The sequence below is a fragment of the Myxine glutinosa genome, chromosome 10 (assembly GCF_964187855.1).
Source record: "Myxine glutinosa chromosome 10, kmMyxGlut1.1, whole genome shotgun sequence".
Lineage (NCBI taxonomy): Eukaryota > Metazoa > Chordata > Myxini > Myxiniformes > Myxinidae > Myxine > Myxine glutinosa.
In genome coordinates this window covers 83,003,879-83,028,329 of record NC_136270.1, presented here as the reverse complement: position 1 = coordinate 83,028,329, position 24,451 = coordinate 83,003,879, and the positions used below count along the sequence as shown (strand labels likewise).

Genomic DNA, 24,451 nt, shown 5'->3' with positions numbered 1-24,451 from the left:
GAAATTCGCAGATCGCAATATGCAGATTCGCCATTGACTGGGTATGGAACAAACATACCCGTTTGTTTGCGAACGGGTACGTTTTTCATGGAAGTCCTTCACGAACTTGCTGTCCATGTCTGACATGTGACTGAAGGTGCTACAGGAATGTGGAATTTATTGGTTTCATACTTTAGCATTCGCCGTTTCTGCATTGTCTGTTTGCTTCCGGCCTCCCACCCGTGCGTGGCACGGGTACCTCACTAGTATAATAAATACATTATGCTTGTATAGCTCGGATAGATTCCAATTGCACTTACCAGACCTGAAGCACGAAGCCTATATCATTACAAAGGCCAATATGCAGATGAGCTGCAACCTTTCAATATTTGAGGATCATTTTAACAGTCCCATTGGTCGTTTTATACTGAAGAGAAAAGTTGTAGGGAGGGCAGGCAATTGTGAATATGACCACTCCGAATAAGTCTTTTCCTTTGCATAAGACCAACATGGCTGCCGAATGATGCCTTTAATGAGTGGACGAAATGTTACACAAACAGTGTATTATTGTATGTACTCGTATCTACTCACATTGCATTATTGTATCTATAGATGTATTGAGTAGGGTCAAAATTTAAAATAATCATATTTCTCAACAGAAAAGATATCGCTGCATATCTTGGAATTGAAAATAAATTGAGGAGCAATCAAAGCAGCAGTCGGCCCTATACACTGCTCAGGTTTAATTGTTTGTCAGATTGAATTTTTTTTAATTTTTCCGTAGGTTTGGATTCGTTTGAAGCAACTTACCTAATATATTTCCTCTCCGTATTGTAAGGCTACGTATTGTAGGGATCACAGGATAGCTGAGAGGTACACACAGCCCCTCTGAGCTGTCTAGCCTGGGTTTGATTCCCGGCCAAGCTATAAACCGTCATCCTGGTGTTTCGCTGGCAGGGTGGGTGATTCGTCAATGTGTGTCGTCCCTCCAAAGCGACGTTAAACTGGGCATCTCATCTGCCAGCTTTCGTTGGTGGACGTTGAAGGTCTCACGGTATCTCAATACAGACACTTCTGTCTGTCCTAGGTCCACTGACTAATCGCTATTCAAGTGCTTTCCAGCTCCATCAGCTCGTTTTGCACTGTACACCACCAGGTCTTTTCTCTGGGTCGTCCTACCCTCCTTCGACCTTCAGGCTTCCAACACAATTACTCTTTTTGTGATATTGTTTTCCAGACACAGTACACGCCCAATCTATCTCCCTCTCCTCATTTTAATTTCCTCCATGACCTTTTTCCTTTTAATCGCTTTCTACAATGTGTAAAATTATTGGAATCTTGGTACTTTATATCCTCGAGAACAACACTCGTGTTTCTGAAGTGTATCAAGAACTGCCAAGTGCACTTGTATTGATCGACTAATTGATTTAGAGGTCAAGACTTGTGGAAGGACTGAACATAGGATGGAATGTTGAGAAGTTGATGATGGGATTTAGAGGAACATGTGGACAAGGGAGAATCCAGACAAACAAGTTTGGGATTTGCATGAATGGAAAAGCTCCATGGGTAGGTGTTGGAGAGACACAAGATGGCAATACGATGCTGTCTTGAGGGATTTTAGGGAGAACATGACGGTACTCAGGAAGGTGATTCCACAGTTTGCAAAGATGAACAAAGGAGCAGAGGTGATCATAAAGATCATGCATAGAAAGTGCAACCAGAAATGTGTTCCTGAATGAATGGTTGCTACCTGGTAGAGCTGGAGATGGAGAAAAATATAAAGAAGCGCACAGTGAGAATTGCCTTCAATACATGTCCCCTAACGGTCCCAATGAATGTTATTTGTGGGAAATTGACGAAACACCCTGAAACTCGAATTTGTTTTGTAACTTGTCATAATAAGGCTATGTACCAAGTTTTAGTTGAATATGTTAGCACAGCACCAGAGTGCTGTGAGGCCACAGGCCTGACTGCATTGAGATACAGTAACTCCGATGATGATGTCATGATGGTACCTTAGCCAAGCAGTTGGGTCTTCAACTTTTGTATTTCATTCGTTGCTGTCCACTTGTCACATGTCCAACTCTTCATTTTCATCAACCAGGACAGCTCAGAAGAAGACCTCTCCCCAGAATCTCCACTTGGGCTACTTCCTCCTTTAGCTCTGCATGGTAAGTTGGCATTCACATTGGGAAAAGCTTAAGTTTTGCAGGAAATTGGAAGTTACAAGTGGAACGAAATGGGGCATGAAATAAATGTAGATGTATTGATTGATAGGTTGTTTGAGCAATGCTGCACTTGCATTCAATAAAGCATATAGGCCATGTTGAGAGAAAAAGGGAGAAGGGATTAAGGTAACAGAGGCAAATGCTGTCTTTTATTTAATTATTTTTCACTGTGCCTTACAGGCCGGCGTGCCAGGCCCGTTTCTGCTACTCCTCAACCGCAGCGCCGTGCACCCACGGCTCGGAGGCATTCAATCGAGAAGTTCATGGATGCAGACCAATCATTTGACTCCGAGAACCGGCGGAATAATTCAGAGTCTCTGGTCAGTTTCTCACCAAAGATTGTTCTGTCTTTTTATTACCTCCAGCTGTGTCCATGCAATTGTGTCCGCTTTATACCAACCTCCAAAGTCCTCTACCATTAATTTTTTTACACACACACACACACACACACACACACACACACACACACAGACACACAGACACACAGACACACCAGACATGACAGATGAGACAAACAGCCACTGAGCTTTCGGGGTAAGTGCCGTCACTTCCTGTGGCTCTCTCATTGCCAGCAACGTTGCAACAACGGCGCCGCCTTTCTCACCACACTCATTGGGGCATTTCCAAAGGAGGAAATACCTCATCCCAATGCATGCCAACCTATAAAAGGGCTCTCATCTAATATATAATACCGTCTGTGCTCTCATCTAATATACAATACCGTCTGTGCTCTTATCTAATATATAATACCGTCTGTGCTCTTATCTAATATATAATACCGTCTGTGCTCTTATCTAATATACAGTGCGTATCAAAAAAAAGGTAATCCGAATTCAAAGGGTTAATATGCAAAGGTTATTTAGTTTGACAATTTGCATGTGGTTTACCAATCATGAGGAGATCCTCAGCTTTCCATTGATGCCTTTCATGCATCATTGCTGTCACACATGACCAAGTACATGTTCATTGAAAATGACGAGTTCAAATCGCATTTTTACAAGTTTGGCTAATTTAATCTCCTCATTTTAATTTTAATTTTAATCTCCTCATTTGTCGCTAATTTAATTTGGCAAGACAGTTTTAAATGGACGCATTACTTGTCGAATGCCAAGTTGATTATGTAAAATTGTTAAGCTGGTCTGGTAATCGTCGGTTGCATCATCCTTTGTTTAAGATGGGTATTTAAGATGGGCCTGCAGTGTATGGGTTTAGAGACAGTCCGAGTCATTGAAAAGATGGTTCAACTTACGACGGAACAGCGGACCTTCGTGATTACAACCTTTCACCAAACTGGAAATTTGCAGCAAACTCGTGATGCGTTCAGGGAACGTTTCCCAGAACGGGAGCCTCCAGCAGCCAAAACCATCTGGGCGAATGTTAGAAAATACCAAGAGCATGGCACTAGCCTCAACCGCAACAAGGAGAATTCTGGTAGGAGGCGCACTGGGCGATCGGAAATGAACATTGCAGCAGTAAGGCAGCAAGTTTTGGAGCATCCTCGGGATACCAGCGCAAGACGAAATGGGACGGGATTGCTTTCGGCAACATTCAACCGAATCACAAGACTGGACCTCCACCAACATCCATATCGGATTCATATCCGGCATCAACTTACGCCATGGGATTTTGCCAGGAGGCTGGTGCTTGCCAGATGGTTGATAGCACATTGCGAAGCAGATGTCAATTTCCTGCGGTATCTCGTTATCGGCGACGAAACTGCTTTTTGCCATGGACGGCAAGGTCAATACCCATATTGTTCTTGAATATGCACCGACAGGACAACCTCCGGAATTTAATTTTGACACCAACATGAATCGACAAAAGTGGACTGTTTGGTTGGGACTTTGTGGAAGTGGTCAGGTGATCGGACCATTTTTCTTTCAAAGGAATGTCAATGGTAACAGGTATCTGCAGATGATCAATGATGAAGTTTTACCGCAGCTGGAGGAGAACATTGAGCGACAGTTTCGTGGTGTCTTCAGATATCTCTGTTGGGCCCAAGACGGCGCCCCAGCACATCGTCTTGTCTATCTCCCCCTTCCCTTCCCCCTTCCCCCCTCCCCTCCCCCTTCCCCCCTCCCCTCCCCCCTTCCCCCCTCCCCTCCCCCTTTCCCCCCTACCCCTCCCTTTCCCCCTACCCCTTCCTTTCCCCCCTACCCCTTCCCCTTCCCCCTCTCCCCCCCTCCCCCTCCCCCCTCCCTCCCCCTCCCCCCTCCCTTTTCCCCTCCCTTCCCCCTCCACCCTACCCTCTCCCCTACCCTCTCCCCATCTCCCCTCCACTCCCCCCTCCCCCTAGACTCCCCCCTCCCCTTCCCCCCTCTTCTCCCCTCCCCCCCCCCTCTCCTCCCCTCCCCCCGTTCCCCTCCCCTCTCCTTTCCCCTCACCCTCCCCTCCCCCGCCCGGCAATGCCGGGTACTTCTGCTAGTCTAATATATAATACCGTATGTGTTCTTATCTGATATATAATACCATCTGTGCTCTCATCTAATATATAATACCGTCTGTGCTCTTATCTATATATATATATAAAGCAGTAAAGTATGTTTGTTTGTTTGTCGTCTTATAACTCGAGAACTACTCATCGCAGAGAAAAACCAAAGGCATATTTGGAATCAGTACGTCTCAGAGCAACTACAGCACACCTTAAATTTAAAAAAAACTTCGGGTTTAAAATTAGCGTATTAGCGCAGAAGCGCTAGCAGAAGAGGGAGGGAATCGAAGGGAGGGAATCGAAGGGAGGGAGCGCAGCGCTCCCTCTAGCGCCACTGTATGTTCGTTTAATACGTACGCGCTTTGATGGGCGGGGCGTATGGCGTTCTTGAAATGGTCGAATGCGGAAGTGCTTGAAGCCGTTGCGAGCGACTCGCATGATCTCTTGTCATGGTCCACAAGATTATCACAGAGACGTGCGTCGTGCACCCAGCATTACGAGATATGATCGAGACCTAACTTTTGAGACCAGTCCCAGCCTTCTAGGCCCCGTGGTTGGTTCAGACGACCCCGACAAAGGACGTGTTGGATTTTATCGCGAGCCGATTCGAGCGCCGACGTGCCGGCGAACAAAACCAGTCATATCTTTTTAACGCGTGGTTCGATTTTTACAAGATAAACTTTTTCTTGAAGGGCTGAACCGTGCGCTCACAACGATACCGAGTTTGACCCTGGGAGAGCCGTTGTGCGCCGGCAAAGGCGCCTTGTTTTCCGTGATGACCATGTCGTGCTGCATAGATTACCATAAATTATAATATATTACCGGCGGCGCGTTCCGTGACGTCATGGCTCATTTAATTGCAATTATCTCTGGGATTCCTTGGCCGAATCGTACCAACTTCTATATATATAAAGCAGTAAAGTATGTTTGTTTGTCCTCTTATAACTCGAGAACTACTCATCGCAGAGAAAAACCAAAGGCATATTCGGAATCAGTACGTCTCAGAGCAACTACAGCACACCTTAAATTTTAAAAAACTTCGGGTTTTAAAATTAGCGTATTAGCGCAGAAACGCTAGCAGAAGAGGGAGGGAATCGAAGGGAGGGAGCGCAGCGCTCCCTCTCGCGCTTCGCAGCGCCAGCGCTTCTGTTAGCGTAATTAGCGTATTTCGGAACGTTAATTTTTCAACTTCATCATTCGGAATCAGTACGTCCCAGAGAAACTTCGTAATGTTAATTTTTCAACTTCATCCGATTGACATGGGACCAACGGCATGTGACAGAGAGTGAAACATACATGCTACATTTATTTGACGGCAATGAGTTCCGACTTCCGGGTTCGTGCCGCCAACCCTGTTAGGCGCCTCTTGCGGCACACAGGGAATTACCAGTGAACTGATACTCAATTTGCCGACCTCGGTAGGATGACAGGCTGAGTCAACCCCCCTGGTGTTAAGGGGGAGGAGGGGAGGGGGAAGAGGAGGGGAGGGGAACGGGGGGGAGGGGGAAGGGGGAGAGAGGGAGGTGAAGGGGGAGGGGGGAGGGGCCCTTCTTCCCCCGGGCACACCCTCCCCTCCCCCTCCCCCCCCTTCCCCCTCCCCCTCCCCCCTGTTCCCCTCCCCTCCTCTTCCCCCTCCCCTCCTCCTCCCCCCCCTTCCCCCTCCCCCTCCCCCCCGTTCCCCTCCCCTCCTCTTCCCCCTCCCCTCCTCCTCCCCCGACCGGCAATGCCGGGTACTTCTGCTAGTCTAATATATAATACCGAGTCGGGTTGTTTTTTTTTAGCAAATCGTTTACGTGCTTGCCAATTTACTTCATGTCCATAGTTTGGACCATACATCAGTTTACATCACCCACGTTGTGGACATTGACAAGTTTATATCCATTTGTTGATTGTCCTTTTTATTCATGTTTTAGCCAATTTTAAAGGTACACACGTTCCTGTATGCCTGCCATTGATTTCCACGTCTGACCGACCTCTCTCCCATGAGCTTGGATCATTTCACGTGACAAAAAGACCTATTGAAAAAAAAAAAACCTTTTCATGACAAAAACTTTTAATTTCATGTTTGTTGTGTGTGTGGCAATCTCACTGTCATCCAACTTAGCGAGAATGATAAAGGGTTTATACACCGCCTCGTCAAAACTCGCAATAATCTACGTCTTTCCCATGATTGCATTTATATATTACATTTATATATATGCCTACCTTTTTAGTGACGAGTAGTTTCTTTTACCGCAGCCTTACCTTTAGATACTTCTGAGTATTTTTTTGTCGTTTGTACTTTTTGTGACATGTTCTGTACACTCGCTTTTTCCCTTTAACTTGTATGTTTTTCAACGTGGATTGTTCCACGGATATCACTGGTCTTTTAAATGCCGAACTTCAAGCAGTGAATAACATAAATGCAACACGTACCATTTTAGAAGTCTTTGGTATCATTCGGTCGGAGTTCTATCCGCCGACCTACCGAACTCGGAGCAAACGCTTAAACCATTACACCACCAAGTCTGGTTGCACCAAGTCTACCAATTTCCTCCATCTCAAACACTCTTCCCCTCTTTTCCTTCCACTTGTACCCTTAATTTTTCTATCACTCCACTGTTCTTGGGTGTTTTCAGCCCTTCTTGGATGGGGAGGAGGGTGTTTGGGGAGTTTGGGGGGAGGAGTGTGAAGGATTGTGCATCACGTGGTGCATTGCTATATTTTTGGTTATGTTCTACAAATTTTTCACTTTTTACTTAGAGAGATCTTGTGTTGCCTGGGGATGAAGTATTGCTCTCGGTTGCTGAGGTGATGCATATCCGCCAAGTCCTCGTTAAAGCAGAGCTGGAGAAGGAGCAGCAGCACAAGGAAATGTACAATGCATTCAAAAAGGGCAAGGTGTGTGTTTCAGCGAATCCCTATAAATTAAACGAGTGTCCACCCATCCATATCTTATTGCACTTCCAATCTCCTCTAACTGCTTTGTGCGTAGTCAACAAACTTCATTGAGATAATTTAACAGTATTGAAATTCTGCGAATGGCATCTAAACTTACTTACACCTCCTCTATTTATTCCGTTTGGCCCACTTGAAAGTAGACTTTTCTCAAGGCATTTCCAAAGCTGGATGACGTCATGGCATTCCGGTGGGCGGAGCTAGAATCACAACCATCAAGGGGTTTTGTTGCCGTCTCCATTTATGTTATTCTGTAATGGCCCTGGTGCCCTATCAAATTCCATTCCATCCCATCACCTGTGCTTGACAGGTATGCACGCTAGTTGTAAATATTTGCAAATAAACGGTTCATTTATGGATTGCGACTTGTACATATCAAGACCCCCCAATCCACCTTATTGCTCACCTGCTTTCTGTGCATAGGTAATAAATAGATGGTTCATCTTCATCAAACATTTAAAATATTTTCAATGAACATTTTCCATCGCCACTGCTCCCCTCCCCGCCCCCCCCCCCCCCACCCCTCTTGCCTCTCTCTTTAGATATGTTTCTGCTGCCGTAACAAACGATTCTCCATCTTCAATTGGTCATACACCTGCCAATTTTGCAAAAGGTATTGCTTGCTGAACCATCTGGTGAGGTAGGCATGTTGCACCATGCCTGTTCAGTGGTGCAATTTTGCGTTGGATCTACGAATTAGCCATTTCCCATGACTGACTGTAGTTTTACTGCACACTTGTCACTTTGCTGCTTTCTTGCCTTCACCATGATCCGTTGTGTCGTTTACATCCACTTTGTGCATCCGTTTGAAAATGTGATGACATTCAGCCGGAATTGCTTGCCGCATTTCAAGCTCATCCCTCCGTGCTTCAAGCAGATAGTGCACCATCTGTCGTACATCATGCTACTCTTTTATACCCCCAATAACCCTATTTTACTTGTAGGTTACCATTTCTTCATCCGCATTCTGTCTCCTTTTGATTCCCTTGCATTTAAAAAAAAAAAAAAAAAAAAAAAAAACCTTTAGGGGCCATTTCCCCCCCGCAAAGCGGGGGTTGGCCTTTTTTGGGGACCGTGGTTGTTGTTGTTTTTCGGTCCCCTTTTTGAAGCAATGTTTTACGGCCGGATGCCCTTCCTGCCGCCAACCCTTTTTGTCGCCTTTTACGACAAACAGGGAATTACCAGTGAACTGGTACTCAATTAGCCGACCTCGGAAGGACGACAGGCTGAGTCAACCTCCCTGGCATTAATTCAGCGATCGACCGGGATTCGAACCCAGGATCCTAGGATACTAAGCCGGCACCCTAGCCGCTAGCCCAACACCAGGGCATATTGTATCGAATTGTGGCCCACTCTCAGTTCGATCCCTTTTTGCTTTTCGAGTGAGGCTCATGGAAGAGCAAGGTTGAACTGACATTGGGGTAGTGGTATAACATTTGGGCACGGTTAGCAAAGGAATAAATGAACAGAAAAGGAGAGAATGGGAGGAACCACTGAAACCAACAGGTACAAGAGTTAGATTAGGAATGGTTAATGAAGGCACTAAACATCATGGGTCATGACGGGGGGTTAACCAGAGGTCCTGCTTGAAGGCGGGGAGAGTGGGAGAGTGGGAGAGAATGGCATTTGGAAGGCAGATCCATAATTGAGAGAAGCGAGGCACAAATGAGTTGTGTGCAGTCAACCTGGATTTTGGAAGTTTAACCTTAAGGGGATTAATGGAAGAACAAGTGCATCAACAAGTTGCTGGAAAAGGTCGGATGACAGAGCAGACAGCGCAATATTAAAGAGGCAGCAAAGACCAGTGACCTGCTTGAATGTGAAAGCAGCAGACCTTGTGCTTTAGCCTCATCACTGAAGATTCCAATAATGTTGAGAGCTTGAGATGCCACAGATGTGAGGCTGGGTCACCAGCCCATAGTGAAGAGCAGTACTCCATTGAGCTGTGGCAAAGGCTTTGTAGACTATGGAAATGCTCCGGCCTTCCAAAGAACGACTTGGATTGACCAACGATGCCCAGTCTGCAGCTGTCTTTGGAAGCCAGCTTTATGTGGTTGCCCAGGAAAGGTCACGTCCTATTGGTGCGGCCTTGAAGTTCAAGAGAACCTCTTCCAGTGGCTTCCAATGGTAATAGAGAGGTGGGTTAGTTTGTCGATCCTTCCAGAAGAACAATGTGAACGGTGATATTTGTCAAGGACTGAAGGACATGTTCCATTTATCACACCAGAATATAATCGATTCGAGATCAGCAAAGTGAGATACAGCTGCAGTCTGTCACGCAGTGGATTGTGGGTACTGCGCATTGCAATGTGGAGTCGTCTGCATAAAGGAAGAACGGTTTTCCAACGCATCAGAGAGGTCATCAATATCGACGAGGAACAAGACTCGATCCAAGACAATGCCGTAGGCATCTCCAGCCCCCACTAGAAGAGGAGTGGAAAGGGTTCCATTGAAGACGACACATTGGCTGCGTGATTGGAGGAAATCTGAAATACAGGAAAGAAGGTAGTCTTGTATGCCACAGGCAGAAAGCTTGCCAAGCAAAGCAGGATGCCAGACCATGTCGAAATGCCTGATATGTCCAAAGAGATTGTGCTGACCTCTTGTGATTTAGGGCCTCCAACCATTGCTGAGAGGTGCAGCAGCACGTCCAGAGTTGCATGACCGGGACAGAAACCAAACTGATGGTCAGAGATTATGCCGTTTCAAATGTATCATGATCTTAACTGAAGGACTCACTAGGAAAGAACCACTGACACCCATGAAACTGTTTTCAAACTGGTCTTCAAATACGGGCCAATCAATCCGATCAATCGATGCCTGTTGTCTAAGAACCTGGTTTGGCTTGGATTTCATTCAGATTGTTCATGAAAAAAAAAAGGACATCAGTTATCCCATGGGCTGTTTTTGCTGCAATCCCGTGCCGACATGAGGATGTGTGTATTGGTGTGCTCTATGTTGATGAAAGCAGTACAGATTACAGTTTTAAGGTTAAATGTTATATCAGGGGCAGTGAACAGGACACGCATCATGTACCTGTCTTCCTTTCCCACAGTCCGGTGTGTGCTCAGTGCTGTAAGAAGATGCGCCTTCCTCACAAGCACGCTGAACGGATTCCCATCGGCGTATTGGCAACGTCGGAGTGCCAAGCATCTGCCGCAGGTTCACAAACGACTTCCGCAGGTTCACAAACGACTTCCGCTCGTAGTCGTCATTCAAACCGTATGAGGTATTGTTTTTCTGCCGCTTGCTTCAGTATCTGCAATGTCTTGAGGTTAACTTTGGAGAAAAACGACTTGATGTTAATGTGTAACAGCTTTCTTTCACAAAATTTGCTCGTCGTCTTGTTGTTGTTAGATGTTGTTGTTGTTAGACGAGCAATACAATACGATGTCCTCCTTTTGTTCACATTCCCAGTCCAGCTGACGTGAATTCCTCTACATCGTACACCAGCAGCCTGTCAGCGGAATGGCCACAGAGTGACGTCTGCACTGTATGCCAAGGTTTTGTGCACGACGTCATAGCATCTAGTAACAAGAGCGGCCAGTCTGTCGGTTGCCGGCCATCTTGGGACCAGTGGCGAGCGAAGCGCACCGTTAGGCCGTCTCTCCGCAGCAAGGTTTGTCCCAGCCGAGATGGGAGCTGTGGCAATGTGTAATACGAAGTCAACACAACCACAGGTGGACATGTCAGAAGGTGCTGGGTGAGACTTTTTCACGATTGCTGAACGAATGTGAGATAGTCCTTCGGGACGTCGTGAGAATTGTTTGTTTGCTGCGATGCGAGACGTATCGCGTTCCCTTACGCCGAGCGAACTCGGCCTTGCTCGGTCTTACCTTCGCAAATTCTGAACTACGTGCGTCTCGGAATGACTTAATCTTCAACTACTCTCTAATCGGCGCAGGCACGGGTATCGGTTGATCCCCAACTGGCGCGTGCACCGGTGAGCTTATCCGTCCAACGTAACATTGCACGTGCCAGTAAAAGGATGATCGTAAATGGCGCTACTCTCGCATGGATCATTCGGCCGGACGACGAGCATGACCCAGCATTAAGCCGGATGCTTGTCCCGAGTCACCAAACTCCTAACCGTGGATGTAATTTGGTGTTCAGCTCGTAAATGAAGGATACACATCAATTGCAGTTATTTCATACTAGTCGAGGCTCAGCCAAGCATTGTAATTCCAAATAAATGCAGTACATAGGAATGCCTATTATAAAATAACAACTGCAAACCTTTCTGGTAATAATTTATTGTAAATTATTTTTATACAACCAAGCAAATGAATGGCACTTTTGTTATCGTTTTTTGGAGAATTCAGCTTGAGTTGAAAAACTTGTGTAACAGGCACTTTGAGATGCAAGGCGTTCATTTTTTTTTTTTTTAAGTACTCCACAAACAAGCTTCTTGTGACTAACGCTCATGCTAATTTATGCATGCTTATTGCCACGGAAGGAGATAATAAAAACTTTCTTTTTAATTTATTCTAATCTCTGCAGATTCAGTTGTGGCTTTGTACATGTCCAGTGAATTCCACTTTTTTTTGTTAACCAATTACAGTATTAAAGCACTAACAATAATTTTGACTTGTCCTTTTTAACGATTGATTCATTTCATTCACAACATTTCATTCACAACATTTCATTCACAACATTCACAACATGATTCATTCACAACATTTCATTGCATTCAGCCAGCTGAAAATACATTTTCCATCTAACCCGCGCTCCTCCCTCACTCTCCGTTTGGCATGTCTGGATATGGGTAAATGATGAGTAAAGAATGAGGTTTTCACCAAATACCAAAATAGGCAAAGTGTCAAAAATAAAAATTTAGTTAGTATAAGCAGCATTGAAAGTGCACATAAAGGTAGCTCTGGCCATTTTTTGGAAGGCTTGAAGTAGATCGTCTCAGCTATTTATAATGTGAAAATGGTGGCAATTTGTGTGACGTCCATCAACAGGGTGCCAACTGCAATAAACAAGCAAACTTTGTCAAAGCTTCGGCTTGGAATTTATAATCGACTAATCAGATTTCAGTTCATACAACAATGCCCAAGTTCCTGGAACAATCACAATACCATTCGTTTTGTTGACCATACATGGATATTTTCACACTGGAGTTTTCTATCAATCCTTTGCAGCATTTTCATTCTCGGGGATACAAAGTGTTGCTGGAATTTGCACTGGGGATAAGTCGCGCTTCATTCCAGATGGATAAACCTGCTCCATAATTTTATTTTAGGGTCGATTGCATTGACTACATGCAATTTTAATAACCCTCAAATATTCATTAAACATCCAATAGTCTTGAACTATTTTAATTTAAAAACAAACAAACATTTCATTGGAAATGCAGGAAGTTGTGATGCAATCTGAGCTTTTGACTGAAGAGCTGTTAATTGTCCTCAAGGTGATGAATCTTTCAAACCACAACCCAAAATGGTTTTGCACTGAGCAGCAAATCCTAACCGGCTCTAAATCACAATTTTGTACCTGAGTGAGGCTCGGTGATATATACCATGGGTAAGTTCAGGTTAAACATAAAAAGTGTGAAGGGCGCAAAAAGAGACAATACCAACTATAGGCCCATGAGCTTAATTACAACCACAAGCAAAGTCACAGAATCCATCAAAAGTCACAGTCTTCTGTCATCGAGCCGGCAAGCTGGGAGCAACAATTCACATTTATTGCCAAATCTGATGTGATTTAAATTCTCTGATGGCGGAAACTCTTTGTTCGATATACGTAGCTTTTTGATGCCTAGGATGTGTAATAAAAATTAGTATTGGTGTCAACGCCAGTGACCATTTGCAAATTAATAGTGGGACGTCAATTCTTTGCCGTTTTCAAACAACCTGATCTCTGACCATCAGTTGGATTCCGTCCGAGTCATTCAACTCCGGACATGCTTCTGCTCATCTCACAGCAATGGTTGTTGACCCTCGATCTCAAAGGACAGATTGCACAAGTGCGCAAAGTGGTTTTGCATCACCAGCACAAGTGTGGAAAGTGGTTTTGCCTCACTAGCACAAGTGTGGAAAGTAGTTTTGCAACACTAACACAAGTGGGGAAAGTGGTTTTGCACAAGTGTGGAAAGTGGTTTTGCATCACTCGTAGTCCGGGGGCCAAAAGCCTGAATTTTGGTGAACCTGGTTTTGTTGGATAAAGTTTTTTATCTTTGCTGTTTCTTGTAGCCTGGGGGTAGCTCATTAAGTTTAGGAGGGTGCCCGGTGAGATCCCTTGGGCAACTCAAGATATTAACCCCTTCATGCGATATGCGCCCAAATCATGAAAAAATGGGAACTTCCCATAATTTCATGGTGAATACTCATCAAATGCATCAAATTTAAGTCAGATATGAGGAAAATGGAAGAGGAGACGAATACCACCACAGTTCAACTGTATCACAAGGAGGAGGCCAAGGCAAGGATAGAAGCAGATGCCAAGGACAGGGCTGGACTTTGAAAGAAACTCGACACATGCCTTCATCCATTGGATCCCAAGGCACATCCAGGGGGGAGTACTGTTGTCAACATTATCAGCGGGAAGCTAGCTCCACCATCTGTCAATGTAGACAATGCTGTGAACATTGGAGAGGCAATGTTAGAAGATTTTGAGAAGACCTGGCCTGAGGGATTTTACAATACCATCCCCAAGAAAGTGGTGACTATGGCAGCAACAAGCAAATCTGTCCAAGTTGGTGACTCCAAAGTCTATGATATGAATGCCATCTACTTAAGGGTCATCGCATTGTTATCTAGTGACTGCGATATTGACGTGAAGGATGTCCTTTCCTATGAGCTTGCACCTGTCCCAACTGCAATGTTCACGAAGGATGGAATGCGGATTTGTAAAGACAAGTCCACACTCAAGAGGTTGCTCCAGGTTGAAGTCTCCAGGAGGAATGCCGGTGATGCAAACGTCACTGTCATAGATGGATCAGCCCTTCTTTGGACCATCCATTGGCCAGCAGATGGCACAGTAGCCGATTTCATTGCGAATGTCAAGAAGCGGATAACTTCATACTTGACAGACAGTGACATTTACCTCATCTTTGACAGGTACCATGAGTACAGTATAAAGTCCGTCACGAGGGATGGCAGGGAGACGGGGGTTAGCAGGAAACATCATCTGCTACGGACAATGAAGCTTCCAGCCCAGAAGGTTGTCTTGTCATCTGTTAAAAACAAGAAACAGCGTATCCGAATATTATGTGATGAACTGACTCAGGACAGGCTTTTCCATCTACGGAGCACGGAGAAACACAAGTTGGTTGTGACAGGGGAGGACCCTTGTCCCATCGAAATCAAGAAGGAAGAAAGAAGGAGCCGGTACGATCGAGAGACTCATCATGAAGAAGCCGATATCATCATTGTCCAACAAGTCTTGGAGTGTGCTGGAGAAGCCCATCAAGTCTCTGTGGTTGGATGTGTTCGTATTGCCACTTCATGATTACCAATTGGCAAGACTGGAAGTACCACTGGCCATGGAATCCCCAAGCAAGGAAAGGGCAATAGTGGACATCGTCAACACTGGCTCAGCATCAAGAAATTGTAAAGAACCTTTTACCTGCCCATGCCATATCAGGATGTGACACTGTAGCATGTTACTTTGGCATTGGAAAAGGCTCTGTAATCAAAGCCCTGACAGCTGGATATGAATTATCGGCCATCGGCAATGTGGACGCACCGCTCCAACAAGTCATTAATCAAGCCACTGGCTTCATCTCAGCCTCTAGCTGAGGACATGGACATGTCACACACAAGGCTGCTTGTATGGGGGAAAAAGAATGGAAAAGGTCATATGTCTGCACCAAACCTGGCTGCTCTTCCGCCAACGACAAAAGCATTTATTGAAAATGTGAAGAGGGCCCACTTTCAGGCAATTTTGTGGCGAACCATCAATGTAAATCCTCCGCCAGCTCTGAACCCAGAAGAATTTGGATGGAAGGAAGACACAATCAACAGGTCACTGAGCCCAACCAATCTACCAGAAAATGCCAAACTTGCCCCAGACTACATTTTGAAAATGATCACATGCGGCTGCAAAAGTGAACCCCTTTGTAACTCCAAGAGATGCAGTTGTCAGGTTAAAGGCTAAGCTTGCACAATGTTTTGTGCATGTTGATTTTTCACAATGGTTTTTCAATACCAACACAAGAGGGGAAGGTGCAACACTAGCACAAGTGCGAAAAGTGGTTTTCAACACTAACACATGTGCGAAAAGTGGTTTTCAACGTGAGCACGAGTGCGAAAACTGGTTTTCAATGCAACCACAAGTGCGGAAAGTGGTTCTGCAACACTAACACTCGTGCAGAAAGTGGTTTTGCAACACCAACACAAGTGTGGAAAGTGGTTTTGCATCACTAGCACAAGTGTGGAAAGTGGTTTTGCAACACTAACACAAGTGGGGAAAGTGGTTTTGCAACCATTGCACACGTGCGCAAAGTGGTTTTGCAACACCAACACAAGTGGGGAAAGTGGTTTTCAACGCTAGCACAAGTGTTAAAAGTGTTTTTTCAACACGAAGAGGAGTGTGAAAAGTGTTTTTCAACAATAAGTGGAGTGTGAAAAGTTGTTTTCAATGCTAGCACTAGTGCGAAAAGTGTTTTTGCATCACTAACACAAGTGTGAAATGTGTTTTACAAAACTAAGAGGAGTGCGGAAAGTGGTTTTCAATGCCAGCACAAGTGCAGAAAGTGGTTTTGCAACATCAGCACAAAGTGCGGAAAGTGGTTTTGTATCAGTAGCACAAGTGTGGAAAGAGGTTTTGCAACACTAACACAAGTGTTAAAAGTGTTTTTTCAACACGAAGAGGAGTGTGAAAAGTGTTTTTTCAAAAATAAGTGGAGTGCGAAAAGTGGTTTTGCAACACTAAGTCAAGTGTGAAAAATGGTTTTCAACTCAAGCACAAGTGTAGAAAGTGGTTTTGCAACAATTGCACAAGCGCACAAAGTGGATTTGCATCACTAACACAAGTGGAGAAAGTGGTTTTGCATCAATTGCACAAGTGCGCAAAGTGGTTTTGCATCACTAACACAAGTGCGCAAAGTGTTTTGCATAATGAGCACAATTGCACAAAGTCGTTTTGCATCACAAGTGTGGAAAGTGGTTTTGCAACACCAGCACAAGTGCAGAAAGTGGTTTTTGAATGCCAGCAGCAGTGCAAAAAGTTGTTTTTCAACACTAACACAAGTGGGGAAAGTGGTTTGCATCAATTGCACAAATGCGCAAAGTGGTTTTGCAACAATTGCCCAAGTGCTAAAAGTGGGTTTCAACGCGAGCACGTGTGCGAAAAGTGTTTTTCAATTCAACCACCAGTGTGAAAAGTGGTTCTGCATCACTAACACTCGTGCAGAAAGTGGTTTTGCAACACGAACAAGTGTGGAAAGGGGTTTTGCAACACTAGCACAAGTGCAGAAAGCGGTTTTCAACGCTGCCACGAGTGCAAAAAGTTGTTTTTCAACACTAAGAGGAGTGTGTAAAGAGGTTCCAAAACTAAGAGGAGTGAGGAAGTGGTTTTCAACGCCAGCACAAGAACAAGTGCGGTGTGCACAAGTGTCACCAGCACAAGTGTGGAACGTGGTTTTGCAACACTAACGCAAGTGTGGAAAGTGGTTTTGCAACACTAACACAAGTGCGAAAAGTGGTTTTCAACGCCAGTACAAGTGCGGAAAGTGGTTTTGCAACACCAACACAAGTGTGAAAAGTGGTTTTCGACACTAACGCAAGTGCAGAAAGTGTTTTTTCAACAATAAGGAGTGCGAAAAGTTGTTTTCAATGCTAGCGCAAGTGCGAAAAGTGGATTTGCAACACTAACACAAGTGGGAAAAGTGGTTTTGCAACAATTGCACAAGTGCGCAAAGTGGTTTTGCATCACCAGCACAAGTGTGGAAAGGCGTTTTGGAACACCAACACAAGTGTGGAAAGTGGTTTTGCATCACGAGCACAAGTGTAGAAAGTGGTATTGCAACACTAACACAAGTGTGGAAAGGGGTTTTGGAACACTAACACAAGTGGAGAAAGTGGTTTTGCAACACGAACACAAGTGTGGAAGTGGTTTTGCAACAAGTGTGCAAAGTGGTTTTGCATCACCAGCACAAGTGTGGAAAGTGGTTTTGCAACACTAACACAAGTGAGGAAAGTGGTTTTGCAACAATTGCACAAGTGTGGAAAGTGGTTTTGCGTCACGAGCACAAGTGTGGAAAGTGATTTTGCATCACGAGCAAAAGTGTAGAAAGTGGTTTTGCAACACTAACACAAGTGTGGAAAGGGGTTTTGGAACACTAACACAAGTGCGCAAAGTGGTTTTGCAACACGCGCACAAGTGGAGAAAGTGATTTTGCAAAACTAACACAAGTGAGGAAAGTGGTTTTGCAACAATTGCACGTGTGGAAAGTGGTTTTGCGTCACGAGCACAAGTGTGGAAAGTGGCTTTGCAACACTAGCACAAGTGCAGAAAGCGGTTTTCAACGCTGGCACAAGTGCAAAAAGTTGTTTTTCAACACTAAGAGGAGTGTGAAAAGAGGTTTCAAAACTAAGAGGAGTGAGGAAGTGGTTTTCAATGCCAGCACAAGAACAAGTGCGGTGTGCACAAGTGTCACCAGCACAAGTGTGGAAAGTGGTTTTGCAACACTAACACAAGTGCGAAAAGTGGTTTTCAACGCCAGTACAAGTTCGGAAAGTGGTTTTGCAACACTAACACAAGTGTAAAAAGTGGTTTTCGACGCTGACGCAAGTGCGGAAAGTGTTTTTTCAACAATAAGTGGAGTGCGAAAAGTTGTTTTCCATGCTAGCACAAGTGCGAAAAGTGGATTTCAACACTAACAGGAGCGTGAAAAGTGGTTTTACATCACCAGTCCAAGTGTGGACAGTGGTTTTTTTAAACTAACACAAGTGGGGAAAGTGGTTTTGCATCAATTGCACAAGTGCACAAAGTGGTTTTGCATCACTAGCACAAGTGTAGAAAGGGGTTTTGAACACAAACACAAGTGTGGAAAGTGGTTTTGCAACAATTGCACAAGCGCACAAAGTGGCTTTGTGTCACTAACACAAGTGGAGAAAGTGGTTTTGCATCAATTGCACAAGTGCGCAAAGTGGTTTTGCATCACTAGCAGAAGTGTGGAAAGTGGTTTTGCAACACTAACACAAGTGGGGAAAGTGGTTTTGCATCACGAGCACAAGTGTAGAAAGTGGTTTTGCAACACTAACACAAGTGTGGAAAGGGGTTTTGGAACACTAACACAAGTGTGGAAAGGGGTTTTGGAACACTAACACAAGTGTGGAAAGTGGTTTTGAATGCCAGTACAAGGGCAGAAAGTGGGCTTTGAACGCGAGCAGCAGTGCAAAAAGTTGTTTTTCAACAGTAACACAAGTGGGGAAAGTGGTTTTGCATCAATTGCACAAATGCGTAAAGTGGTTTTGCAACAATTGCTCAAGTGCGCAAAGTGGTTTTCAACGTGAGCATGAGTATGAAAAGTGGTTTTCAATGCAACCACAAGTGCGGAAAGTGGTTCTGCAACACTAACACTCGTGCAGAAAGTGGTTTGCAACACCAACACAAGTGTCGAAAGTGGTTCTGCATCAAGAGCACAATTGCACAAAGTGGTTTTGCATCACAAGTGTGGAAAGTGGTTTTGCAACACCAGCCCAAGTGCAGAAAGTGGTTTTTGAATGCCAGCAGCAGTGCAAAAAGTTGTTTTTTAACACTAACACAAGTGGGGAAAGTGGTTTGCATCAATTGCACAAAGTGGTTTTGCAACAATTGCACAAGTGATGTCTCTGATTCCTTGGTATCTCTCACAGGTTACTCCCTCCTCCGGTATGATAGACCTGAGCCTCGTCCTGGAGGGGGAGTTGCTATCTTTATAAAAAACTCTTCCTCACTCACCCTGCACTGCCCTCTCTCCACCTCACCCCCAGGAATACCTTTGGCTACGGCTTCCCCTTCGCTCCCACCTTTTGTTCATATGTGTGTTGTACCGTCCACCAAACAGTGATGACTCCATCTACATCTCGCTGTCTGATATGGACCAACTTCTATCTACCCATCCCAACTCTCTCTTCCTCATATGTGGTGATTTCAATTGTCACCATGCCAGTTGGCTGGGTGTGGGTTCCTCTCTCACCAGCCATGGCTCTTCAGCAAAGGATTTCTGTGACTCACTGGGACTGACACAATCTGTCAATTTCCCGACCCGGATCTCAGTCAACGGAGCATCTTCTCTTCTGGACTTGGTTATGACAAACCTCCCTGAAAATGTCTGCTGCTCTTCTTCTGCTCCAATCGGCTCATCTGATCATGTGCTTGTTAAAGTGGACATCTCTCTGACCATTCTCAGAGAGCCTCCTCAGCGTCGACGAGTCTGGCATTTCACTCAGGCCAACTGGCACGGTCTTCAAGCAGCCATCAATCATCTGGACTGGTCTCCCATCTCTACCGCCTCTGACATCAACTCATCCTGGGAATTCTTCCAAAGTAAATTGCTCTCTCTCATGCACAGATTTATCCCATCTCGTCTTCAGTTGTCATACCCTTCCTCCCGTCCATGGCATACGGAATCTTGTGGTGAAGCTATTGCCCAGAAACAACTTGCTTTCGTCTCCTGGAAAGCAAATCCAACGGAAGGAAATCTCATTTCCTTTCACAAAGCCCGAAACAAGTGTGTGTCCACCCTCAGGAGAGCCAGGAAACAATATCTTTCCGTTCTCAGGACAGAACTCTCTGATCTGTCTCCCTCTTCCAAATCCTGGTGGCGTCTGGTCAAATCTGTTTCTGGTGTTTGTTCCCCCTCCATCCCCTCCCTCACCTCAAACGGCCACACGGCTGATTCCACACGTGAAAAAGCTGAATGCCTCAACTCTGTTTGCCTCTAAATCTTGTGTCCCAAACCCATCCCTCTCTGTACCCACCGTACCCAGTCGTACCCAGCTGCTCCTGGACTCTGTGTCCTTTCCTCCTGACAAGGTGGAAAAGTTTCTGTCAACCCTCGACTCTGATTCTGCAACTGGACCTGACGGCATCAGCCCACGCGTCCTAAAATCCTGTTCTTCCGCTCTTTCACTCCCTCTCTCTGTTCTCTTCACCCTCTCTTTTGCTCAAGGTCATCTGCCATCTGCTTGGAAATCTGCCATCACCACCACTTTGCACAAAAAAGGTGCAAAAACAGATCCCAGCAACTACAGACCAATCAGCCATCTCCCAATTATCAGCAAAGTCATGGAATCCATCATTGCTTCAGATATGAAATCTTTCCTCTTCTCCAATGGCTTGATCTCTGATCATCAATTTGGGTTCAGACCTGGTCACTCTACTCTGGACATGCTGCTTCTGCTTTCTCAACAATGGATGGAGGTCCTCAATGCCAAACAGGAAATTAGAGCTGTCTCCCTTGGCATATCACGTGCCTTCGATACGGTCTGGCACCCCGCTCTGCTCACCAAACTCTCCTCTTTTGGTATCCATGGAAATCTCCACGCATGGCTGGCAGACTTCCTCTCTAGTCGTAGTCAACGTGTGGCCCTGAATGGGTTTCTCTCATCTCCTCTTCCTGTTAAGGCTGGAGTTCCCCAAGGCAGTGTTCTGGGCCCTGTGCTTTTTCTGGTCTTCATCAATGATCTCTCTGACTCTCTTGAAAATCCTCTCTATCTCTTTGCTGATGACTCTACTCTCTGTCGCTCCATTCTTCATCCCTCAGATCGGCAGTCTGCAGCCTCCTCACTCTCTGCAGACCTGGACAAAATCACAGACTGGGCATACAAGTGGAACATGTCTTTCAATCCTGACAAATCTCACACTCTTACGATGTCTCTCCGAAAAGACCGACTGGACAACCCTCCCATCCACTTTCTGAATAATCCTCTCCAAGAAGTTCTGTCACTCAAGCTTTTGGGTCTCACTATCTGCCATGATCTTTCCTGAGAAAACCACATTTTAAAACTGGCCTCCAAAGCCAGTCGCCGACTGGGCATCCTCCGTCGTGCGAAGTCCTTCCTTGGCACACCTGAGCTCCTCACCACATACAAGGCTTTCATCCACAGCTCAATGGAATACTGCTCTCCCCTCTGGGCTGGTGCACCTGCCTCACACCTAGCTCGTCTTCACGCTGTTGAAACCAAAGCATTCAGAATCGTTGGAATCTCCCGCGATGAAGCTAACTCCAAGGGCCTCTTACTCACTCATCGCAGGCAGGTTGGTGGTCTTTCCGTCTTCTACCGACTCCTCTCTGGCCTTGCCCCCCCCCCAGCTCTCTCTGGGCTCTGTCCAGCAAATATTCCTACAGGTCGCACAAGATCTGCCTGCAACTCTCATGGTTAAACTGCCAAAATCAAGACTCTCTGCTCACCTTCACTCCTTCATTCCTCTTTTCTCCCGCCTCTGGCCTACGTGTGTGCGATGGACTAACTAAAAGGACGACCTTTGATCTTTACATGAAACGGAGGTATTTACAAGAATCATTACATTTACAGAGGGTGGTATTTACAATGAATTACACACACAGAGCACGGTTTCCCAAATCCGTTACAATATCCACTTGTCTCACTTGTGCCAGTGGTGAAAAACCACTTTACACACTCATGCGCGTGTTGAAAACCACTTTTCGCACTTGTGTTAGTGTTGCAAAACCACTTTCCGCACTTGTGTTGGTGTTGCAAAACCACTTTCCGCACTTGTGGTGGCATTGAAAACCAGTGGTGTTGCAAATCCACTTTCCAGACTTGCGTTAGTGTTCCAACACCCCTTTCTACACTTGCGCTAGTGATGCAAAACCACTTTGGGCACTTGTTGCAAAACCACTTTCCACACTTGTGTTAGTGTTTCAAAACCACTTTTCGCAATTGTGTTAGTGTTGAAAACCACTTTTTACACTTGTGTTAGTGTTGCAGAACCACTTTCCGCACTTGTGGTGGCATTGAAAACCACTTTTCGGAGTTGTGCTGGTGATGCAAAACCACTTTCCACACTTGTGCTGGTGATGCAAAACCACTTTCCTCACCTGTGCAATTCCTGCAAAACCACTTTTCACGCTCCTGTTAGTGTTGAAATCCACTTTTCGCACTTGTGTTAGTGTTGGAAACCTCTTTTCACACTCCTCTTCGTGTTGAAAAACGTCTTTTCGCACTCGTGCTAGCATTGAAAACTTTCCGAACGCCACTTATTGTTTAAAAAACACTTTTCACACTCTTCGTGTTGAAAAACCACTTTCCGCACTTGTCAGTGTTGAAAACCACTTTTCGCACTTGTTAGTGTTGAAAAACCACTTTCCGCACTTGTGTTAGTGTTGAAAAACCACTTTCCGCACTTGTGTCAGTGGGGAAAAACCACTTTACACACTCGCGCTCATGTTGAAAACCACTTTTCGCACTCGTGCACGTGTTGAAAACCACTTTCCGCACTTGTGTTAGTGTTGCAAAACCACTTTCCACACTTGTGCTCGTGATGCAAAACCACTTAGCGCACTCCTCTTCATGGTAAAAACACTTTCCACACTTGTGCTAATCTTGAAAAGCACTTTATCCATTTGTGTTAGTGTTACAAAACCACTTTCGCCCCTTGTGCTACTGATGCTTGTGCACACCGCACTTGTTCTTGTGCTGGTGTTGAAAATCACTTTCCGCACTTGTTATTGTGCTGGCGTTGAAAACCACTTTAGTTATTGGGTGTTCTGGTACTTAAAGGACTTGCACAAACTGCAAGAATAGTTGTTAATCCTGGTTGAAGCTTTTTGTTGGTTTGTTCTTTTTTCGTTGTTTCATTCATTTGATCTCTAAAATAATTGGGGTACAGTACAAGAAGTCATACTCAGATCTAAGGTTTTCAGGCCTGTGTTGCTTTTGAACTCGAGCGTATGAGGATGACAAAAAACTACCAGTTCATGTTGTTGCAACAAAAAAATAATAAAACAATTTTCCATATGCCTTGTATAATTTTGCTGTTTCTTTGTTCAATTTTGGAGGACCTTATGGTGTACTTAAGGTCAAAGGTCCCATTCTTAATGATCGATATGTTTATTTTTCATAACAGAAAAGGATGTAGGAGCAGTAATCAGCTGTTAGTGGGGTAAGGGGCCATTTTCGTGTTTTCAATTAGCAATTTATGCATGATGATGGTGATCCATGTGTTTTCAACCAAAGGAAAGATCCATTTCCTCCTCACCTTCAGTTTATGGTGAAGCTAATCTTTCTGCTCCCACACACTGTTGCCAAGTATGTACATGTGGTCAGGAAATAGAAGGGTTAAACATTTGGAATTGAATACAGAAATGGATGCATAGCTGTGAAATCATTCCTCTCCAAAAATAGTGTGCAATACCTTGGGCTCCCAAGGCCGAAAGGTACGTTCCTTCTCTTCCGAGCTGCATAGCCTGGGTTTGAATCCCAACCCAGCTATAAACTGTCATCCCAGTGTTTTAGAAGTAGGGTGATTCATTAATGTGTGTGAGGTCCCTCGAATGGACGTTAAACTGGGCATCCCGTCTGCTGGTATTGCTGGACGCCAAAGATCCCACGGTGCCCTTTGAGAAGAGTGGGTGAGCTAGCACCGGCACTTTGAACAACTTCCAAAATTCCTGCCCTGACTTCCTGCGTCGGAATGGTGACATGTCCAGGACTGTATCCATAGCCAAGAAGCTGTTTCGGCAGAACAGAGCATGGTAGAAGAGCCAGTTCAACAAAATGAAAACAAACCCACACTCCCGAGATGTGTATAACATGCGACAATTCCAATGTCCCCAACACAGCCATCATCGATAAGGCTAACCGCCCTGTCTTATACAGCCCTCCTCCCCTCCCCATTCCCCCATACCCTCCCGAAGTACTCTTCCATGTTGCTTCTCCTTTTAAACCTGTACATCAACAAATCAAAAGTGCAAAAC

The 24,451-nt window shown here is 45.1% G+C and overlaps 1 protein-coding gene across 4 annotated transcripts in view; it reads left to right on the top strand.

Moving 5' to 3' along the window:
* The window catches only part of SPIRE1 (spire type actin nucleation factor 1), a 71,840-nt gene extending 59,684 nt beyond the window's left edge, over window positions 1-12,156 (top strand). For all 4 annotated transcript variants that reach the window (XM_068126646.2, XM_068126645.2, XM_068126647.2 and 1 more), the window contains 6 exons: window positions 2,084-2,150; window positions 2,388-2,527; window positions 7,381-7,518; window positions 8,118-8,188; window positions 10,631-10,804; window positions 10,993-12,156. In XM_068126646.2, coding sequence (XP_067982747.2) covers window positions 2,084-2,150; window positions 2,388-2,527; window positions 7,381-7,518; window positions 8,118-8,188; window positions 10,631-10,804; window positions 10,993-11,233 — 831 coding nt within the window. In that variant the 3' untranslated portion in view covers window positions 11,234-12,156. The remainder of the gene's footprint in view (window positions 1-2,083; window positions 2,151-2,387; window positions 2,528-7,380; window positions 7,519-8,117; window positions 8,189-10,630; window positions 10,805-10,992) is intronic.
* The last annotated feature ends 12,295 nt before the right edge of the window (window positions 12,157-24,451 follow it).